The sequence below is a fragment of the Boleophthalmus pectinirostris genome, unplaced genomic scaffold, assembly GCF_026225935.1.
Source record: "Boleophthalmus pectinirostris isolate CB_2022bp ecotype Guang Dong unplaced genomic scaffold, ASM2622593v1 HiC_scaffold_11, whole genome shotgun sequence".
Taxonomy (NCBI): Eukaryota; Metazoa; Chordata; class Actinopteri; order Gobiiformes; family Gobiidae; genus Boleophthalmus; species Boleophthalmus pectinirostris.
In genome coordinates, this window is record NW_026570994.1 from 15,236,100 (window position 1) to 15,256,721 (window position 20,622).

General features: G+C 39.5%; 1 protein-coding gene across 1 annotated transcript; it reads left to right on the plus strand.

Annotated features, from left to right (window-relative positions):
* The first annotated feature begins 3,169 nt into the window (after positions 1-3,169).
* Positions 3,170-19,084, plus strand: rp1l1a (rp1 like 1a). Its single transcript, XM_055166940.1, has 11 exons — positions 3,170-3,400; positions 5,299-5,694; positions 6,808-7,030; positions 8,629-10,356; positions 11,716-12,002; positions 12,077-12,159; positions 12,201-13,101; positions 14,191-14,536; positions 14,571-15,007; positions 15,711-16,205; positions 18,752-19,084. Exons 1-11 carry the CDS (start codon positions 3,170-3,172, stop codon positions 19,082-19,084), a joined length of 5,460 nt encoding a protein of 1,819 aa, XP_055022915.1.
* Positions 19,085-20,622: the final 1,538 nt, after the last annotated feature.

Here is a 20,622-nt window from a genome sequence, read left to right on the forward strand (position 1 = left end):
GACTAATACATAATTTTGTCGATGTTGCAAGGATTTAAGGTTAAAGAGGGGGTGTTATGTTAAGTTATATCCACTTTTTGGAGCTGCCATGTTCTAATGTTGTTCTCTCATCAAAAACATGCCTGAAGAGGTTTTATACGTTATCCGTACATGTTTGAATCATTTAGCGATCTCTCCCAGGCCCTACTCAAACCCTCTTTACGGTTAGCTGTAAGATTCTGCAAAAACATGACACAAACTTCACAAACCTGATACGATGTGCTGCAGTTTCATTCGCAGGAACGCTCGCTGATGGTGTTGTCGTAGCGCTCTGAAGGGGGAGTGAGTTAGTGCAAAGAGCAAAGGGAGGGGAGAATCGGAGCGTCAAAAGTGAAAGTGAAATACAAAATGTGTTAATTTAGCATTTTCAAAACAAGCATGGAGATCTAAATACTGTAAATACTAAGTAAAAATAAGTAAAATACCCCTCTTGAATTTTATAAAAGCAGTGCTATATCACCGAACTGAAGTGTGATGTAACTTGCCTTGAAACGTGTTTTGCAATTAATCCCTTTTGTTCGGCTCTATAAAGTACTTTGAAGGTTGAAGAATCATTGGTAGTTCTAATTGCCTCACCTCCAGCTATAACTGTCCAAGGATTTTGTTATAAAAGCCACGGTGATTTTGTAAAGCGAAGAAATTTCAAACTCTTAGAAATAGAAGCATTGCATAACGTTAAAAAAAAAAGCATACAAACTGGATTATTCGGAAAAGGGTACTTTGAAAATGTACTGTGTGTTAATTATTTTCATACTGTTTCTTGATTTGAAGTTAAAAATATTACTACTACTACTACCACTACTGCCACTGCTACTGCTTCAACTACTGCTACTACTACTACTGCTACTACTACTGCTTCTACTGCTTCTGTTACTACTACTGCTACCACAGCTACTACAGCTACCACTACTACTACTACTACTACTACTACTATTACTACTACTACTACTACTACTACTGCTACTGCTACTACAGCTACTACTGTTACTGTTACTACTACTACTACTACTACTACTACTGTTATTGCTTCTACTACAGCTACTACTTTTGCTTCTACTACTATTACTACTGCTACTGCTTCTACTGCTGCTACTATTACTACTACTTCTTCTATTTCTACTACCACTACTTCTACTAGTACTACTACTACTACTACTGCTTCTGCTCCTGCTACTCCTACTACAGCTACTACTACTACCACTACTTCTACTAGTACTGCTACTACTGCTTCTGCTTCTACTACACTTACTACAGCTACTACTATTACTACTGCTACTACTACTACTACTACGGCCTCTGCTTCTACTACTGCTACTACTACAACCATTACTACTACTACACAACAGCCCAATTAAAAAATAAATAAAAATCTGTTTCTACTACTCCATTCCTACTTCAGGCATCAATATGACTCTGCGGGTCCAACTATTAGTACTACCACCAGTACTACTATTTCTATGGCCCAATTTAAGTATTTTTAAGTCCAACTAAACACTTTTTTGATACCAGTGTGTACTAGTATATGGTGTTATAACTGCCCCTCCTCCCCCTCACTCTTTTCTTTAGTCCTCCAGGTGCTGCCCAGGTTAGAGCTCTATTGAAAATGTGCTTGTGCAGAGAAGGAGATAATACCAACTATTTTCTATCATCTAGTCTTAGGCTGTAGGGAGTATTATAACCTCTCATGAGACAGATCATAGAGCTGGCTATAAAGAAATATCAACAAGAACCAATCTGGACATGTCCTTGGTGTGGTATTACAATGGAAAATCTCTCAAAATATCCTTTTTATTAGGGCTCCAAGATGAATCAAATCAAAATCATAATTTGAATGAACGTAATTAGCAAATCAGAAAGGCTGCAATTTTTTGAAGTACCACAAATTTTCTCCACAAAACAACAAAATATCTGGGCTTATTTTGCATAAAACCTGCTAACCCTGTAGTTTAGATTTGTGCAAACATGCTGTGAAAGGTGAATCATGTATTAGATTGTCAGTTCATATTTCAGTCTTTTTGTCAATCTTTCTGGAAACTTTTAAAATCTGAACTTTGAACAGAATCCTATTATTAAAACATAAATCACAAATTCAATTGCACTACCATATTTTTCGAACTGTAAGTCACTCCAGAGTATAAGTCACACTTTTGAGAGAAATTTATTTTATAAAATCAGAGACCAGGAACATATGAACAGTTCTTCAGATAAACTATAACATAAACAACAGAACAAGTTTACCAAACTCTCCATCTCACTCCAAATCACTAAATCCACTGAATTCTTCATCCTCGGTGTCACTTCTGAGCAACTCTGCCACTTCCTCTTCTGTGTAGCTGTCGTCAGACTCAGCATCAGTTCCAGTTAGAATTATTCCGGCCTTTCTGAATCCCGACAGGATGGTTTCGGTGTCACTGAAGTCTGGGCTTTGTCAATCCATCCAGTGACTTCCAGGAAAGTTTCATGGTGCATCCTCCCGGTTACTGTGAAGCTGTGTTCTCCATCCCCGCTTTACCCCAGTATCTCACAAGTTTCTCGCTCACTCCAAACTTTCTTTCTGCTGCTCGATTACCATTTTCGGCTGAATATTTCATTACTTGCAGCAGGACAGAGGCTCTTTCTGCAGGAGACATGCGCAGAAAACTGAAACACAAGCCTAGAGCCTCTCTTGGCTGTCAATCTGAAAATTTTAATATATAATACACACCGGAGTATAAGTCGCAGGACCACCCAAACGATGAAAAAAAGTGTAACTTATAATCTATAAAAATATGATACTTGTCATAAAAAATGCATTTACCCTTTATTGATTAAAGGTTAAAACTACAGCTTCATGAGATCACAAGGTGGAACAGAGCATTTTGAGCTTTGTAGATGTAGACAGACTAATAATAAAGCGTTACTCAAACAAGTGTGAATGAAACTAACACAACTCCAGGTCTGTTTTTGATGAGGTAACACTATTCTACCATCGCTTAAAGCTCATAAGTGTCATTTCATCAATCACACGTTCCAATGTATTTTATTTTTTATATAGAATTAATCGTAATAGCTGTAAAAATCGCTCCTACTCACATAAAAATTACAGTTTATGTTTCTTCTGTTTTCCAGGACTACATGACAACGCACTATAATGCAGTCTGCCCAGGCACGGAAATGGGACCCCCGATCTAAACAGCAGAATGCCTTCCCACCTCCCCAGCCCCAGCCGCCCCAGACGCGCCCGCCCCACGTGAGCGCCCCCCAGGCCAAGCGCATCACCTTCTACAAGAGCGGAGACAGCCAGTTCGGAGGAGTCAAGATGGCCGTGCACAAACGCAGCTTCAAATGCTTCGATGCCCTGCTGGACGATCTCTCCCAAAAGGTCAGAGCCACGGGACGCAGGAAAGCCCTTTGAAGCTCAGACAGTGAAGGGGTATTATGTGAAGTGAAAGTGGATTTGAGGTTCTCACTGCGCTGCCAGGTGTTCACAAAGGCTTGGCGCTTTGGTAACAACTTTAGAAAGAATATAAAAAAGAATCTTAACAAAATATTTTCAAAACTGAAATGGGTTTAAGCTGCACTGTGCAACTTATGACATTAAACAGCTCGACCTTACTTACTTTTTTATTCAATTACAGGTGGTTTTATTGTTCAAAAATACTCACGAAAACATGCATTCTGACGGGACTGCCTCTCCACAGATCTGACCTGTAACTTGGCCTGGTCTGGTAAGATCGAAAGCTTTAATGCCACAGTGTGAAATATTCCAGACAAAGCAATAACATCTCCATGAAGAAAATCATTTGACAGACCTTCCACCAGAAAAGTGTATTAAACAGGGATGTAACGATATCCAAATCTCTCTGTACGATATTATCACGATATGCATCTCATGGTACGATATTTATTGCGATATTTTGGAGAGGCTGATATAATTGTAGATAGGACACATTTCTGCTTTTAAAATACCTTGACAAGATTTTGGTGTGAATTATTACTGTCATAATCCCAAGAATTCAAGTAAAAAACATATTTCTTCATGTTGTCTGCACCGAAATGAATCATGGGATTTGTAGTTCCTGATGTTTATAAGTTGTTGTTACTGTAATACAAGGCATTTAAGCCAAGGAACTTGTAATATGATATATTGTGACAGTCCACGATATTATTGTGAGACTTTTGACGATACGATATCATGATATTTCGGTTATTGTTACATTCGTAGTATTAAAGGATCATTTTTATGTTGTATTAGTTCTAGTTTCTATTTGGTTGTCATTTTACTGTTTTTACCTGACTTAAATAGAACAATTGTAACTTCCATTGGCAGAACAAAGACTTTTGTACTTTTAAGACACTGAGAAAAAATTCATTCAGTTTTACTTTTCTGAATCTATTCTAGGGTTTTATCTTCTCGTTTTATGATGCCATTGCGAGCTGACAAAGATATCATATTTTGTTTTTGAATGGGTAATTGTTATTGTAACAGCCCATTCTCATCTCATTCAAAAGTTTGGTTTTTTTTACACTAGCTGTTAGTAGATAATAACAGTGAATTCTACCTGTAAGGATTTTTTTTTTTCTGGCCTAATTGATCAGCCGGTTTCACTTCATGGAAACCGTCTGACCTCGCAGCATTAGAATTTGTTCGCTCAACAGTAGGCGGGTACTTTTTTTATTTAACCCATCCTTGCTATTTGGTTGTGACGTATGTAATGTGCCGCAAACGGGACTAACTGGTATATTAAGCTTTTCCCAAATCCTGTTGGAAGAAGGGCAATTACGTCTTTCCCCTTGATAAAATTCAACAAACAATCTCTTTGTTCCGGCTTTAAATCCTCGATCTCGGGAATCGTTGCCAACACAGAATGTATGGCTCTACGCTGATTGGCTTGCACTTCCGGGGTTCTTGCAAACGCTCTAGTGTATTCTGATTCCTGACCTAGTCGCTGGAGAAACACGAAACTGAGTGAAGGCATTAAGTGGCGCCAGCCTGGGTAGTTTTTTTTCTAGTGTAAGCGTCAAAGAGGACCATAAATCTGAAATGTAATAGGCAGAAAGTGGCAAAAAAGCCCTCCAGAAAGGATCGTCGGAGAGCGCTGAGATGTGTGTGTTTACAGTTTTTATAGTGTTTATCAGTGCGTGTGTCCCATCCTTGACTCTGAGCAACAGTTTATTGTATGTACATTTTACGGCTATTCACCGGGAGTAACTTCGACATGCTGATTATAAAATGCTTGACTGTAAATTGTAATTCTATAATATTTTATCCAAACTCAGGTTCCGTTGCCCTTTGGAGTCCGCACAGTGACCACCCCTCGAGGGACCCACACCATCCGTCACTTAGAGCAGCTCCAGGACGGCGGCTGTTACCTCTGCTCCGACCGCCGCCAAGCCAAACCCATCAACATGGACATCGCCACCAAACGCTCCGGGGTCTGGTCCCACCACGGCCGAAGACCCCACAGGCCCGAGTCCGCCTCCGCCACGCCCCCTCCCGGACACGTGCCGTACAGACAGCGGCGCCTCCTGCTGGTGAAAAACTCAGAGCCCGCCGTGAAGAGGAGCGTGGTTCTGAGCCGGAGAGTGACCCGGAGTCTGAGAGCGTTTTTAGAGGAAGCGTCGGATGTGATGCAGTTCCACGTGCGCAAGTTGTACACAGTGGAAGGACGAAAGGTAAGAAAATATATACTTAAATGGCCCTGATCTGTTATAAAGTTGTTTCCTTATCACAAACATACTTGGAGTTATGTTTTGTTTAACGTTTCACACACAAATCCTGCATATTTAAGCTGAGTTCTTCTCTCAAACAGAAAACACTCTGTTCTACTCACATATACACTTTCACTAGAATCATTTGGATAATTTCAGCCCTGGATTTGCGCATCAATCGCTACCACTATCATAAAAATTTAATCACAATCACACCTACACCAGCGGGTTTATTAAGTTTATTGCAACTCAAAGTGGGGAGCTCATTCTGCTTTCTGATTAGATAATAAACTAGAAAACTGCGGGCTGCAAGGTAATTGTCATAAAATGTCATTAAATTGTCATATACTAAAATAACATAATGGGTGCCTGACTAATACGCAGCTAAAACACGAGACACTATGCTTTCAGATCTAGGAGATAATAGCTGTAACATAAAAACGGAAAAACCAAACACATCTATACTTGCAGTTAAATAGTGAAGGTACATCATATCAGAGCAAAGCTGATTTTAGTAACAAGATCTGGCAACCCAATGTGAGGATCTCATTCTGCTTTCTAACACAAACATTGGCTCAAATTGGCAAATCTACATTGCAGTTTTTAAAAATAATAAATACGATAAAAGATGTAACTGCTGAATTGAACAGCTTTGGTTAATTTCTGAAATATCTTGCGTTGAAATTTTGTAATTAGTCAAGAATTTATTCAACTAACCTGTATAACTTTTTGATTGTGGGTCCATCACCTGTTTGTTTTCTGCCTGGAATGTTCCACAGTATGACATTAAACAGCTCTACTTTACACTTATTCAATTACAGGCTCAAAAATACGCAGAAAATACCTACAAATACTTAGAAAAATAGGAATTCTGACTGATGGGGTCGCCTCTCCACAGATCTGACCTGTAACTTGGTTTGGTTTGTTCTCCATGAAGATAGAAAAGTTTAACACTAATACTAATAAACCTTACAGACAAAGAAATAACATCTTCATGGAGAAAATTCATATATTCAATCATAATTTCATACCTGATATGTAAACAAAACTAAACTACTTCTTCCCTTTTGTCTCCAGATTGACAACGTTCAAAGCCTGATGACTTGCCCCAACGTGCTGGTGTGCGTGGGACGAGAGGCCTTCAGTCCGCTCTCGGTGAACTACATCAGGAAAAGTTCAGATGAGAAGCTTCCCGGTTTGGGATCTAGGACGCCGGGAAATGGGGCCCGGTCTCCCCCTCAGGGAACTCAGTCCAGGTCGAGTGAACACAGCGAGGGGCAGGACAGCAAGAAGAATATGGGTAAGAATGGGTTTGATAAATCACATTGAAATCATGAATCAAATAATTATACATCAACTTCATTAGACTTTTGCAATACAATATAGGGTCAAAGTGCTTAGACTGGAGCAGTACTGGTTTATAATAACAATGGAGATGTTATTAGTTAGAAATGTTCCATGGTACATTTCCATCTAGTATTTATTCATTACGGGTGTTTCTGTTGCTCAAAAGTGAATAGGAGTGACTCACCACATATCTGAACTGTAATGTCTTGTCTCCCTCATTATAGACAGGTTTAATCTATACTGTGGAACATTCTAGACAAAGCAATCAAGCAGCTGGCGGACCCTCCACGAGAAATATTACGCATAAACATAATGATTCAGTCCAGGCTTTGTAACTACTTAATTAATAGGCTAGGGTTTAGGGTATTAATTAAGAGGTTACTAAGCCTGAATCATTCTTTTTTTTTTTTTTTTCAAATTACGCAAAGGAAAACAAAAAAAACTAAACAAAAACTAAACAAAAACCCTCCCACACTTCATTGCACAAGACCACTCAAAAAACAGTGGTTACATAAACTTCAAATGAACCTGAATCACTCCTAATGCACTATTTGTTCAATATGAATTACATCCTGCTTTATAAAACTAATTAAAAAGTGGTACTGTTGGGGCAAATTAACTTAAATATATCAGTTTATTTTTTCAAATATATTTGCATGTATTTGAAAGGTTGTCGGTTCAACTCCAAGCTGAGGTTTGATAAGCTTTTTTCGTGGATGCTGCACTTACTCTCACTGTTATTTACTGTTTGTGTTTTTGGTGAATTTGGTGCTGTATTTTTTCCTATCGAATCAATTTGAGAGAGAAGGTTATCAGTCAATGCTTGATTCAAAACAATTTGGCTTGTTCACATTGGACCACTTCAGGCTCAGCTCTGTTGAAGGACACTTACAACGCAAATGAAGTGCTAATCAGTTTGGTTAAAAGTGCCGGTGCGCTGGGGATAGGCCTCCATTTGAAATTAATTCTAAGTTAATAACATTCACGGCAAGAGTGGTTCAAGCAGTATGGTCATTCTAAAAAAAGAAGCTTAACTAAACTATATGCCAGATGTGGACACAGTAACCTTTAATTTACACAACTATTAGCATTTCACTTTCTACCATCCTACCATCAAATCTTATTTATATTTTGAAATAGTTTTATGTTACATTTTTCTAATAAGAGATTTAATCCAGCAGTTATCAAGGCAAGTTCTTTAGTGTTCTTGCCTCTATCCATCTAGTTATCGTATCTAATCTAAATTTCTTTTGTCTGACACAGTATTTATATGAACTACTCAGATGTTCCGTTTAATTTTATATTTTAACTTGCATCTTGCCTAAAAAACATATTTAATTTAGTGTTATGTAATTGGGATTCAATAATGTTTGATGATTTTATGTTTTTAAACTTCATTTAAATAATATTTAGCCTGTTTATTTAAGATTTTTTTCTTGTAATGTCACAATGCATACCTCTGAGCAACTCAAATTTCCCTCTAAACACCTTTGTATCTTGGTAAGTGGTATTACCAGGTTTTTTATTTGGCTTTTGTGTGTGCTCTTTCAGTGAACTTTGGCCTTGAAACGAAGAAGAGCATCATCCACCCTCGCTCCGACTCTTCAAACCGCTCGGCGCGCTTCTCCGTGTCCTCGGAGAAATCCTACGGCCTCAGCACCGTGTCCCAGGGCCGCGCCGCCATCCTGAACGACGACATCGAGAAGCGCGTGGTCGTCAACAAAGACGGCAGCCTGTCCGTCGAGATGAAGGTTCGATTCCGTCTCCACAGCGACGAAACTTTACAGTGGTCGACCCAGATCAAAAAATCACCTTCACTGACCAACGACTGCTGCTCTTTAAGTCAAGGGCAAGCGCATTATCTTCAGCATGAAAGTTGCTCAGATCCAGATTGCATTTCGTACGAACCGGAGACTGGGGACTACTCTTCGCATTGCGCAATAGACGCTAATACATGTCCGTGTTGTTATCGGCAAGATCAGGAGTACGACCTGTGGAAAAATCCAACACGTAGCCACAAACAGCCAATTCCTCCTTCTCATTCGACTACTGAAAGCCATACTATTTTAAGACATACTCATTCTTCTAGCTCAACCTCTTCTTGCAATTCAACCAGAGTGGTGAGATGCCGCGCTAGACTTACCAACTGCGAAGACGGATCCGAACATAGCCAACTCGTCCAAGAGGAAATGTGCGTCACGGAGCAGCATGTAGTCGAACAGGAAGTCAGCACGGTGAGCCGAAGCTGTAGCCGGAGTGAGGTTGCTGTAAACGGTGACGAACTTCGACCTCAGAGTTCCAAATTAGGCGAGGAGGAAGCCGAACGCCCCACGTCCGCAATTAGCGCTTCGTCGCGCGTTTTGCAAGAGCTCAAAGAGGATGACGATGAGTTACCACCGAGTGCGTCGAGGTGTGGCGACGCAGTTTCAGAAACGTCTGAAGTACAAAATGATGAGGTACCAGCTGGCGATACTTCAGCTAAACAAAATGGCGGGTGTGAGGAGGAAGAAGGATCAAGTTGCCGGTGTCCTTCAACATCTGAAGTTGAGGTGAATGGACGTACATCTATAGCAAAGTCCAAAGCTAGTTCATGCAAATCTACCAAAGAAACCGCAAATGACGAGGTTGAAGACGTTAAAACAGTTGTCAGTGGATTGTCTGCAGGGTCGAGGCAATCGGGAACATCTTTATGCTCCGACTGTGGAGGTTGGAAGCTCAAAGTTGCTTCCGGTTGCAATAGCAGGGCTTCAAACAGGTCGAATCACAAATCGCCAAAACCAGCAACTCCAAATTCGGTTAAAGACGACGACGACGATAGTTCAGATGTGTCAACGCTTTCGAACACGAGCAATCTGACCTATCACAGGGAGGTTTCGATGATTTCCAATGGCGATGGTGGAGAGGAAAGCGCAGTATCCAAAACTGAAGAGGAGGAAGAAGTTGAGGAGGCAAGAGCTACTAGTGTCTTGTCTAGTAAGTCAAGAAAATCTGAATGCAAAAATGATGAAATTGTTGAAATTAGAAGCCCAAGCGTCACATCGAGAAAGTCAGAAAATTCGACTTGCGATGCAGTTCCCGATCCAACCCCTACGGAAGACACAGAGGCACTAAATACCTCAGAAAGAGTACCTAGCGCCATGTCGGTGAAGTCCACAGCTTCGGCTAAAACTAACTGTTCTCAGAAATCAAGTATAAAAGTAACGGCTCCTACAACAGAGGAAGAAGAAACAAGATCTGCAAGTGTGCAATCTGGAAAGTCCCATGTATCTGGAAGGCAAAGTAGGCCTTCTAGCTCTAAGTCAACAAAACCAGAAGAGGAGACAAGAGCGGCGAGCATCCTGTCAGTAAAATCGAATGAATCCAGACCAGCTAGTGCGAAATCACACGTGTCTGAAAAATCTCAAAATGCTCAAGAGGAAACCAGAGTAGCAAGTGTCTTATCTGTTAAATCTGATAAAAGTAGATCGGCAAGTCCAATGTCGGTTAAATCGGGCAAGTCCAAAGTTTCTGAAAAGTCTCCTGAAAATGAAATGCAAAATTTGGAAGTAAAATCTAATGGAAATAAAAGTAGACCTTCTAGTGTCTTGTCTGTAAAATCGGATGTGTCTAAAAAATCTGAAAACGTGAAAGAAGAAACAAGAGCTGCAAGTGTGATTTCAGTCAAATCAAATGCAACAGCTAAGTCAGCAAAGTCTAATGTTTCGGTAAAGTCAGCTCGAAATGAAGCACAAAACGTGGAAGAAAATAATGAAAATGTTGAGGTAACTTCAAGTACAACTGCAGAAGAAAGTAGACCTGCAAGTGCAATATCAGTCAAATCAGCCAAGTCGGAAAGGTCGACCAAAACTGAAGTTCAAAACGCGGACGAAGACGCAAGATCAGTAGTCTCTGTAAAATCTAAATCCGCAAAGGAAAGCAGACCTACTAGTGTACTATCTGTCAAATCTACCAAGTCACACGTTTCTGAAAAATCTAAAACTGAAAATGCTGAAGAAACAAGACCAGCTAGTGCAGTCTCGTCTAAGTCAAGTGCGACCAACAAAACCGAACAACAATCTGTGTCTCCAAGGTCAAACGCTGACAAAGATGGAGAGGAGAGAGTAGAAAGCGCACTGTCAAATAAGTCAAAAAAATCCAATAAGTGTACCGAAACTGACAAAAATGGGGATGAAAAACAAGAGGAAAGAGCTGCTAGTGCTATATCAAGTAAATCTGTACTATCTGTCAAGTCTAGCAAAACAAATAAAAGTTCAAGATTGGCTTCTCCAGCTAAAGAACAAGAAGGGGAGAGACCTTTGAGTGCAACGTCTGGTAAAACCCACATTTCAACAGCTTCCGTCAGGTCCAGAAAGTCAAATCAAACTGTAATTTCTACCAACGCCAAAGAGGAAAATGACAATGCAAGCGAAAGGGTGACTAGTCCTGTTTCTGTCAAGTCTAACAGGTCTTCAAGATTTCATGTAGTCACAATAAAGACACCGGAAGTGTTTAGCAATGACAGACCGGCGAGTTCTGCATCAAACAAAACAGAGAAATCTAATGTTTCAACCAAAATGGAGGCTGCTGAAAATGATAATGCAAATGAAAAAATATTGGAAGACCAAGTTACGAAAAGCAGTAATTCGAACTGTGCTCAAGAGCTGATGCCAGAAAGTGGAGAACCAAGAGGAACTAGCTCCTTATCTGTGCATTCTGGTAAATCTGGGAAGTCAAAATGTTCTTGTGGAAAAACAAAAAAAGACATAGATGATATGAAAGAGGACACAGAAGTGGTTGCGAGCGTCGCTTCCCAAAAAAGAGAAGATTTAGATTATGAAGACTCATTTGCATCAGTCTCTCTCGTTTTGCCAGAAGATCAAGAATCAGAAAGTGGTGAATCCAATGTTTCATCTCAGCGAAATAAAACCAAAACTTCTACTCCTGAAGTTCGCTGAAAATGCAGAAGAAGTAGGTTCAACCGCTCCCAACGCTGTCAACATCCCAACTATTGAAACACCAGGACAAGCAAACAAGAATGATCAAGATGCGAGCGACGAGAAAAGCAGAGCGGCTAGTTCGTGTTCGACCAAAAGCACTCGCTCAGTCAGAAGCACAAAATCTAAAAAGTCTTGTACCAATTGTAGTAAACTAACAACTCAAGGAAATGCAAATGGTACAGCAAGCCCAGTTGGAAGCATTAAATCAGTTGCAACGACAAGAACTGGCCAGTTAACAGCTCCAGATAATAGGACAACATCGGCAATGTCAAATGCAAGTGCTAAAAGCCAAAGAAAATCATCTAAACATGAAGATGATGATAATGCAAGTGAGGAAAGTGCTGAACAATCTAGTGAGACTAAAGTGGAAGATGAGACACAAGCAAGAGCTAATTCAAAAAGTCCAAGTAGACTGCGACCGAAATCTGGTGGTTCAAATCGGTCTAGTTCAAGTAAGGGCAAAAGTTCACAAAATAAAGAAGTAAATACTAAATCACTAAGCCCTCAAAATGTCTCCATACCAGCCAGCAAGGCAGATACATGCAGCGAAAGCATCCTGTCGCACTCCCTTTCTGCTGCGGACTTAGCCAAGGAAGTCAGAGCTGAAAGCCCGAGGTCCAAGGTCAGCAGATCCAGCAACAAGAGTGCAAAGAGTCAAAGAAGCAAGAAGGAGGCGGTGCAAGAGCTGACGCCATCCTGTCTACCAAATGCGTCTCCTAATGAGGTCGTGAGCGACTGGCTCAACCGCATTCCCGCCAACATGCTGGCGCTGGGAGACGACGACGAAGACAAGTGTGCTGAAGATACTGAAAGAGAGGCCGGCATCAGTGACGAGGCAAAGGTCAAAGGTGAAGACGAGGAGGTGAAGACAGAAGTGAGCGAGGGAGAGAAGAAGGGAGCAAAGGAGGAAGGAGGAGCTGAGACGTTTGAGATTCGGCAGGTTGGCATGGTAACCGAGACCTCGCTGCCTAAAAGCTGGCACTCGTCCGCCGCTGTGATGAAGGTGCTGCTCAGTTCGTCTCTGGGGAGGTGTCGGAGTATGCCTGAGGTAAGATATCAGAATTTGAACCATAACCCTATGTATTTGGAGATTCTGGTATAACTTGAGAACATATGGCCATTTTAAAGGTCCTATGTTACACAAAATGTACTCTTGTAAACTTTTAGCCATGTTATAATGCTGTTACCTCATCAAAAACAGACCTGGAGTTATGTTTTTTTTCATTCACACATGTTTGCGTAACCTTTTATTAATGGTCTGTCTACACCTCCAAAGCTCAAAATGCTCTGTTCCACCTTGTGATGTCATGAAGCGGTAGTTTTTAAGTTAGCAGCCACCTTTTACCTTTTGCACCACAGAAATAGGCAATTCCAGATCTGAAATTATCCAAATTATTTTAGTGAAGGTGCAGAGAGTTTAAAAACTGGTGGAGAAAATGGTGGAGGACTAAATATGCAGGGTTTGTGTAATAATCATGTGAATGAAACAAAACACAACTCCAGGTCTGTTTCTGATTAGGTAACAGCATTATAACATGGCTAAAAGCTTGCAAGAGTACTAAATTTTGCATAATATAGGACCTAAATAGCCATATATGCTCAAATTACACCAGAATCAGAAACAAAAGTTTGTGATGAGGAAACAACATTATAACATAGATTTAAAAAAAATACTAATAAATTTAATTCATTTCAATAAGGCATAGACACTTCTCTGACCTTGTTCGGAATAATATTTTTTCTTCTGAGATGTACACGATTTAAAAATTTAGATAGAATAGGACATGATAAATGCCACAATACTGTCAATTCAATACAATACAACACAATCACACACTGTGGAAAAATCAATCTATGCAAACATGGGTTTCAGAATGATGAAAAATTAGGACCGTTGTTGTAGCGATCAACAATTTACAACAAAATATTACACAATTTGAATGATGAAAAAAGTCTTGCATATACTAGGGAGCTGAAATCCATAAACAGGCCTAATGAATGAATAGAAGCAGTAATGCAGCGTCTTTTCTATCCTTCCTGATCCTTGTTTAGTTCAACTATAGAAGACATTTTTCAATTATTTTTCCCAGAGTTCCATAACAAGAAGGGTAATTGTGTTCATTTTCTTGTTTTATAGGTGTCTCCAGTGTACGGCCGTAGACTTAGCGCTTCAGCCAAAGAGCTACTGGACTGCCTGACCCAGCTCCAGCTCATAGAACCAACTGGAAACCAAGGTTACTCCGTACAGAAGGACCAACACCCACAGTTTGATGACATAATTTCTATTCTTCAGTCCCTCTGGTTAGCTGAACCAAGGGACGTAGCTGACTCCAAAGACCCCAACGGTAATGATCAAATCTCCCCTCCGAGGTCTTCGTCCGGGGTGGACATGAGCAGTGGGTCTGGAGGGTCTGGGAAGGACAATGTCAACCAGGAAGATGAACCAAAACAAGACGAAGAGGGGGAAAATAAAACCGAAGGAGGTCTCGGAAAGTCCTGATGATGCAAAAATTACAGAGGGTCCGTCGTCTTTGGATAAAAATTCCAAAACTCCAACTGATAATGAATTAGAAACACCGGAGGATACACAAGAATGCTCCAGCTCGGAAAGTCCACCCACAGTTTTGCGAGCTCCCCTTACCAAGCGCCCATCCCAGGATCCTGATCCAGTCTGGGTCCTCCATCTTCTCAAAAAGCTAGAAAAACAATTCATAAACCACTATGTTACTGCGATGGCGGATTTCAAAGTTAAATGGGACCTAGAGGATAGTTTGATATTGGACAGGATGATCGTGGAGCTGAGGGATGAGGTGAGCAAGAGGATAGAGAAAAGCGTGGAGAAAGAGATGAAGAAGATACAAAGCAGAGCGGGGAAAAAAGTACCCCACCCACCACTAGGGGGCAACCAGTCCACTGACTCTGTCATGACAGAGAAACGAAGACGCCTACTCAAGGTAAATAAAGTGAATGCTATTTTGGTTTTAACTAACTACACTTTATGCTGGTGGAGTTTTCTTGTTGCTTCTATTATTACGTAATTTGCTTGTCTGTTACTGACATCACAGTTGGATTTTCTAAGTTTCTGTTGGTTAAATCAGCAATCTTGTGAAGCCCTGAGTGAATGCTGTTGTGATTTGGGGGTTTACTAAATTTAATTGAATGTTCAAATTTATTTAGCAAATTGAGTAAACAGGAATCGAAGGTCAAAATTCTACAATAAAAAAGTCGGTAATTTTTAAAAAATACCATTTTATTATGAGGATACTAATTCTAGATAATAAAAAAAAAGACTGCACAGTTGAATACATTTTAGTATTTGTTTAGTGAATTATCCTTCAATGTAAAATATTATAACTGCATATTAAGTACTAGTAATGGAGGATAATAGTGACAGTGGGTCAGGTAGGGCATCTGATGTAAAACTTATGCCCAGTTCAAGTACTAATAGATAATTAGGCTGAGCAAATTATGTATTGTTGTTCACAATATTGTTGAAGATGTGTATGTAAAAATTGAATTCTGTGTTGTCTTGTTTTGTAGAATTTCCTTTTGCTTATTTTGTTCAACTTTTCACCCAGGTTTTTATTATTTAGACTGTAATCAGTAATATTTTGGTTAATGTATTAAACAAATCACAACTGCTATTTCCTTTTCTAGGTCATGAAAAACCGCTATGTGAAAACAGGTGATTCTTCGAGTGAAGGAGAGTTAACCGGCGAAAACAGTGACCAGCGCAGCGATGACGAATACTGCCCGTGTGAGGCGTGCATCGCAAAGAAAATGGCCGCCCGTCCTCCGCCCAAAACCAACCCCAACGCCATCCAGGCCCCCTTACATAAAGACTTTGACCTTCTCAAAATTTTGCTCTTCAAAACGGCTCCAGTAACACCAGTGAAAACTGAAGTCAAGCAAGAAGAGGATAAGAAAGCAGTGGAGGATGGGAGGAATCTGGAAGTGGTAGAGGAAGAGGAGGAAGAGACTAGTGAGGTTTTGGGTGCAAAGGAAGAGGGTGCAGAGGAGGAGGGTGTGGAGAAAGAGGAAGGTGCAAAGGAAGAGGGTGCAGAGGAGGAGGACGCAGAGGAAGGCAAGTGCCAATGTCAGTGCAGTAAAGACCAGGATGAAGAAGAGACTGAAGACAGCGATCAAGAGACAGTAAAGGAGAAAAGTTCAGCCAAAGAAGAGACGATGGAGGAGGGAGGAGAGGAGACAAGGAATGAGGAGACAGGAGCTGAGGAAGAGGAGGGTGGAGAGGAGACAAGGAATGAGGAGACAGGAGCTGAGGAAGAGGAGGGTGGAGAGGAGACAAGGAATGAGGAGACAGGAGCTGAGGAAGAGGAGGGTGGAGAGGAGACAAGGAATGAGGAGACAGGAGCTGAGGAAAAGGAGGGAGGAGAGGAGGAGACGAACGAGGGAGGAGAGAGTGACGAGGCATCCACGGAGGAGAGAACATCAGAAAAGGTAACATTTAACTGAGTATGCACCTGTATAGTTAATGGAAGTTAAAGATAAGTGAAATTATACAAGTATTTAACAGTGGTATTTTGAATATCTCTTTGTTGCTGTGATTACAAATACATTACAGTTCATTCAAACAAAAGGCCTACATTTCAAAATTAGAATAATAATCTCAAGTTAAGGAAGAATTATGTATCTATTTATAATTATCTACATGAAATAACCAACCATAATGACCACAATGAAATAAATGTATGCTTTTTTATTGTAAACTATATTTCATGTGAATTTTATTATTTTATTTTATTTTTTCAATTTACATTTTACAAGAAAGCTACTAAAATAATTCATTTCAGTGTCTTAGACTGACATGCTTGGTTACAAATGAACAAACAATTTAAGTGCCACTTTTCAAATCAGCTTGCTAATCATTTATTTTTGGCTCCTCTACTATTTAATCACATTTAATTGTGACTCATAATCAACTCTTAAAAATTATTTTGTGAAACTAAACCAGTAGCACACATAAAAGGTCCTATATTACGCAAAATTGACCCTTGTGAGCTTTAAGTCATGTCAGAATGTTGTTAAATCATCAAAAACAAACCTAGTAACCCCTTATTATTCATCTGTTTACATCTCCAAAGCTCAAAATGCTCTGTTCCACCTTGTGATGTCATGTAGTTCAGTAGAGATTGTCACTTCCAGCACTGAAATTATCCAAATGATTCTAGTGAAGGTGTATGAAGTTTAAAAACCAAGATAGAGCACTTCAACAAAACACAACTGCAGGTATGTTTTTGTTGAGGAAACATTAAAACATAAACAAAACAGTGCAGTATGGGCCCTTTAACGACTGTTCTTCTTTCTTGCTAATCTTGGAAACATTGATATAACAGCAGATGATGTAAATCCCAGTGGGAACCTGAACCATGAGGTTAAAGGGGACTGTCCCTGTGTAGCCTAACCCTTAAATCTGAGCTGCACACAAACTAATCTCATCCAATTAGACCCACTGAAATCTGCGAGCTGACGGCCACTGTAAAGCTCCACTCTTCACACAATAACACACCAACAACCGACGTTTACCTCACACTTGGAACTTTTCTGGTAGAGGGTCTGTCACCTGCTTGTTTCTATGGATATGTCATTGCTCTGCCTGGAATGTTCCGCAGTATGACATTAAGCTCTACAATTAGAGGTGGCTCAAAAATACCTAGAAAAACAGGAATTCTGACTGTGAGCAGGGTCGCCTCTCCTTGGTCTGGTTTGGTCTCCATGAAGATTGAAAGGTTTAATACTATACTGTGAAACACTGTAGACAAAGCAATAACGTCTCCATGGAGAAAAGTGTAACAGAAAAGTTACACAATGCACCTTTAAACCGGAACTATGGAATTTTTTTGGTAGACGGTCTGTCACTTGCTTGTCTCCAGCTCCCGGTCACAGTTAGAATGTATCTTTATGAATATTTCGTGTGTTTTCATTTTTCAATTTTAGTTTTTTTGCATTAAAATACCTGTAAATGAATGAAAACTTTGAATCAATTCCATGAAACAATCTAGGCCAGGGGTGTCAAACTCAAACTCACTGAGGGACAAAATTAAAAACTGGGACTAAGTTGTGGGTGAAACTAAATATTTATTGGAAAATTTCAATATCTGCATGTTTTCTCTTCTTTCTTCTTATTAAAATAAATGTTTAATCATAGTTTTGCTTAAATATTGAATCCAGAACAAGCATAATATAAAATAATAACAAAATTTTAAATAAATAATGTCTCTATAGTCTATCTGTAGCCGGCGGGCAGCTCTAATACATATTTGATATGATCTCGAGGGCCAAATATAATTATATCACGGGCCAAATTTGGACCCTGGGCCTGAGTTTGACATGTCTGATCTAGGCAAATCAATAATATCTCAAAATCGACAAGAAAAGTTATAAAAGTTACATACTAGTGCACCTTTAAATTCATTCAGTCATTTTATATTTGTGGAAAACAGTTCACCCAATAGCATGTATGAATATTTGTCTGGGTAGGTGACTGGTGATGATCAGAAGGGCCCCAAAATGGCTGCTGTGTCCCTGTTAATATACCCCAAGACAGCTGCGAATTTTAGAAGCGTCTTATCACCATAATTGTACACATTTAAATTGTTATTTGGTGCTGTCAGGTATCTAAATAAAATATATTAATTAAACTGGTGTATTTAATAATTTTTCTGTTTTTTTATTGTTAGGAGACCCCAACTGTTGGCGCAACTGAAGGAGAAGAAGCCGACGTTGAAGATTCGGAAACAGAGGAAAAATCGGAACACGAAACAGAAACCAAAACTGAAAACACTGAACCTAAACTTGAGAAAAAGACAGACTGTTCCCTCCTCCACCAGTTCACCAGGACGTCTGTGGAGTCCCAGTCTGGATCTCTGGACGACACAGGCCCCACTACGACAAACATGGAAGTACCAAAATTAGCGTCTCCAGGCGGGACCAGCCCGAAGAGGAGCCGATCACCAGCCCGAGTCAAACGTCGTAAAGCTAAAAACAGTGACAGCGACTTGGACTATGTTTAAAGGTGCACTGTGTAACTTTTCTGGTTGGGAGGAGTCCGTCACCTGCTTTTTTCTATGGATATGTCGTTACTCTGCCTGGAATGTTCCACAGTATGACATTAAACAGCTCTACTTTACATTTATTCAGTTACAGATGGTTTTATTGCTCAGAAATACCTAGAAACAGACATTCTGATTGTGACCGGAGTCGCCTCTCCACAGATCTGACCTGTAACTTGGTCTGGTGTGGTCTCCATGAAGATAGAAAGGTTTAATGCCGTACTGTGAAACATTCCAGAAAAAGCAATAACATCTCCATGGAGAAAAACATTTGACGGACTCTCCACCAGAAAAGTTACACGATAAACATTTAAGTCCAAAATCTCAGGCAAAACTGATCATTATACAAAAACTAAATTCTAGATGAGTTAAAATTTCTTTAATTAAAAATATGTTATCTTAATTTGAGGAGAGTTGACTTGACAAGCGAAATTATCTACTAATGGAACAGCTTTTTTTTTGTTTTGTTATGTCGCGATATTAAAATTTCAAACACGATATTGATAATAAGAAATAGACTTGACACTCAATACCGTTTCCGATACCACAATGATGATTAAAAACAATGAACATGATTTTCAACATTAAATTGTAGTATTTTCTTTTCTATTCCCGTATACTAATCTATGTGCTCTTAGACTTGTTCTGAAACAGCTCAAGCTCATTCAAAATCTATTCAGGAAAGCTTCATTTTTGTCCTGTGATTGTGACTTTTTAGTATCGATACCTGCTCAATCAAGTATCTAGTTTTGATACTAGTTTTAGCATCTGATTTTCGATACTTTTGACAACCTTGGATTTAAGTACAAAAGCTCTTACTCCATTGGTAGATAACTTGCCAAGTCAAATCTTCTCAAATCAAAAATAATACAGTATTTATTCAAGTCATTTTAACTCACTTAGAAATTACTTTTTGCAGTGACTTTTATTCTAGAAAAATAACAAAAAATGACACTTGAAGCACTTTAACCACTACAGAAGGAAGACTATTTTGAATTTTGAATCGCTGAACTGCAACGGGGCATTTTAACGTGAAGATTTCCCATTATAACTCAACGGGAATGGACACTGTATTTTTGCAAGCTTTTGTTTTGCTTATAGAGCCATTGATCCGTATGTTACGTACTGAGTTGTGTAACAGTTCAACAGTCTCAGGGTTTCAAAACAGAGTCAAAAATGTTACTTAACTTGCTATAGCGTAACTTTATTGTCACGTTAATTAATTGATTTTGGAATTTATGTCATAGTTGATTAATCTGTAAAAATTTTGGATATTTTGCATAGAAAGTTTATGAAAGAGTACAATGTTATTCGCTACAATACAGTGCAAAAGTCAAAGAAATTGGATCCATTAACCGTTATTATTTTGTCCAGCCAATACTTTCATACTTTCACATATAAAAGGTGCGGTTCGATTCCAGTTCTGATCAATACATCCTGTTGTTGTTGTGTCAATGGGCAAGACACTTCCCCCAGATTGCGTATGAGAAGTGACTGAA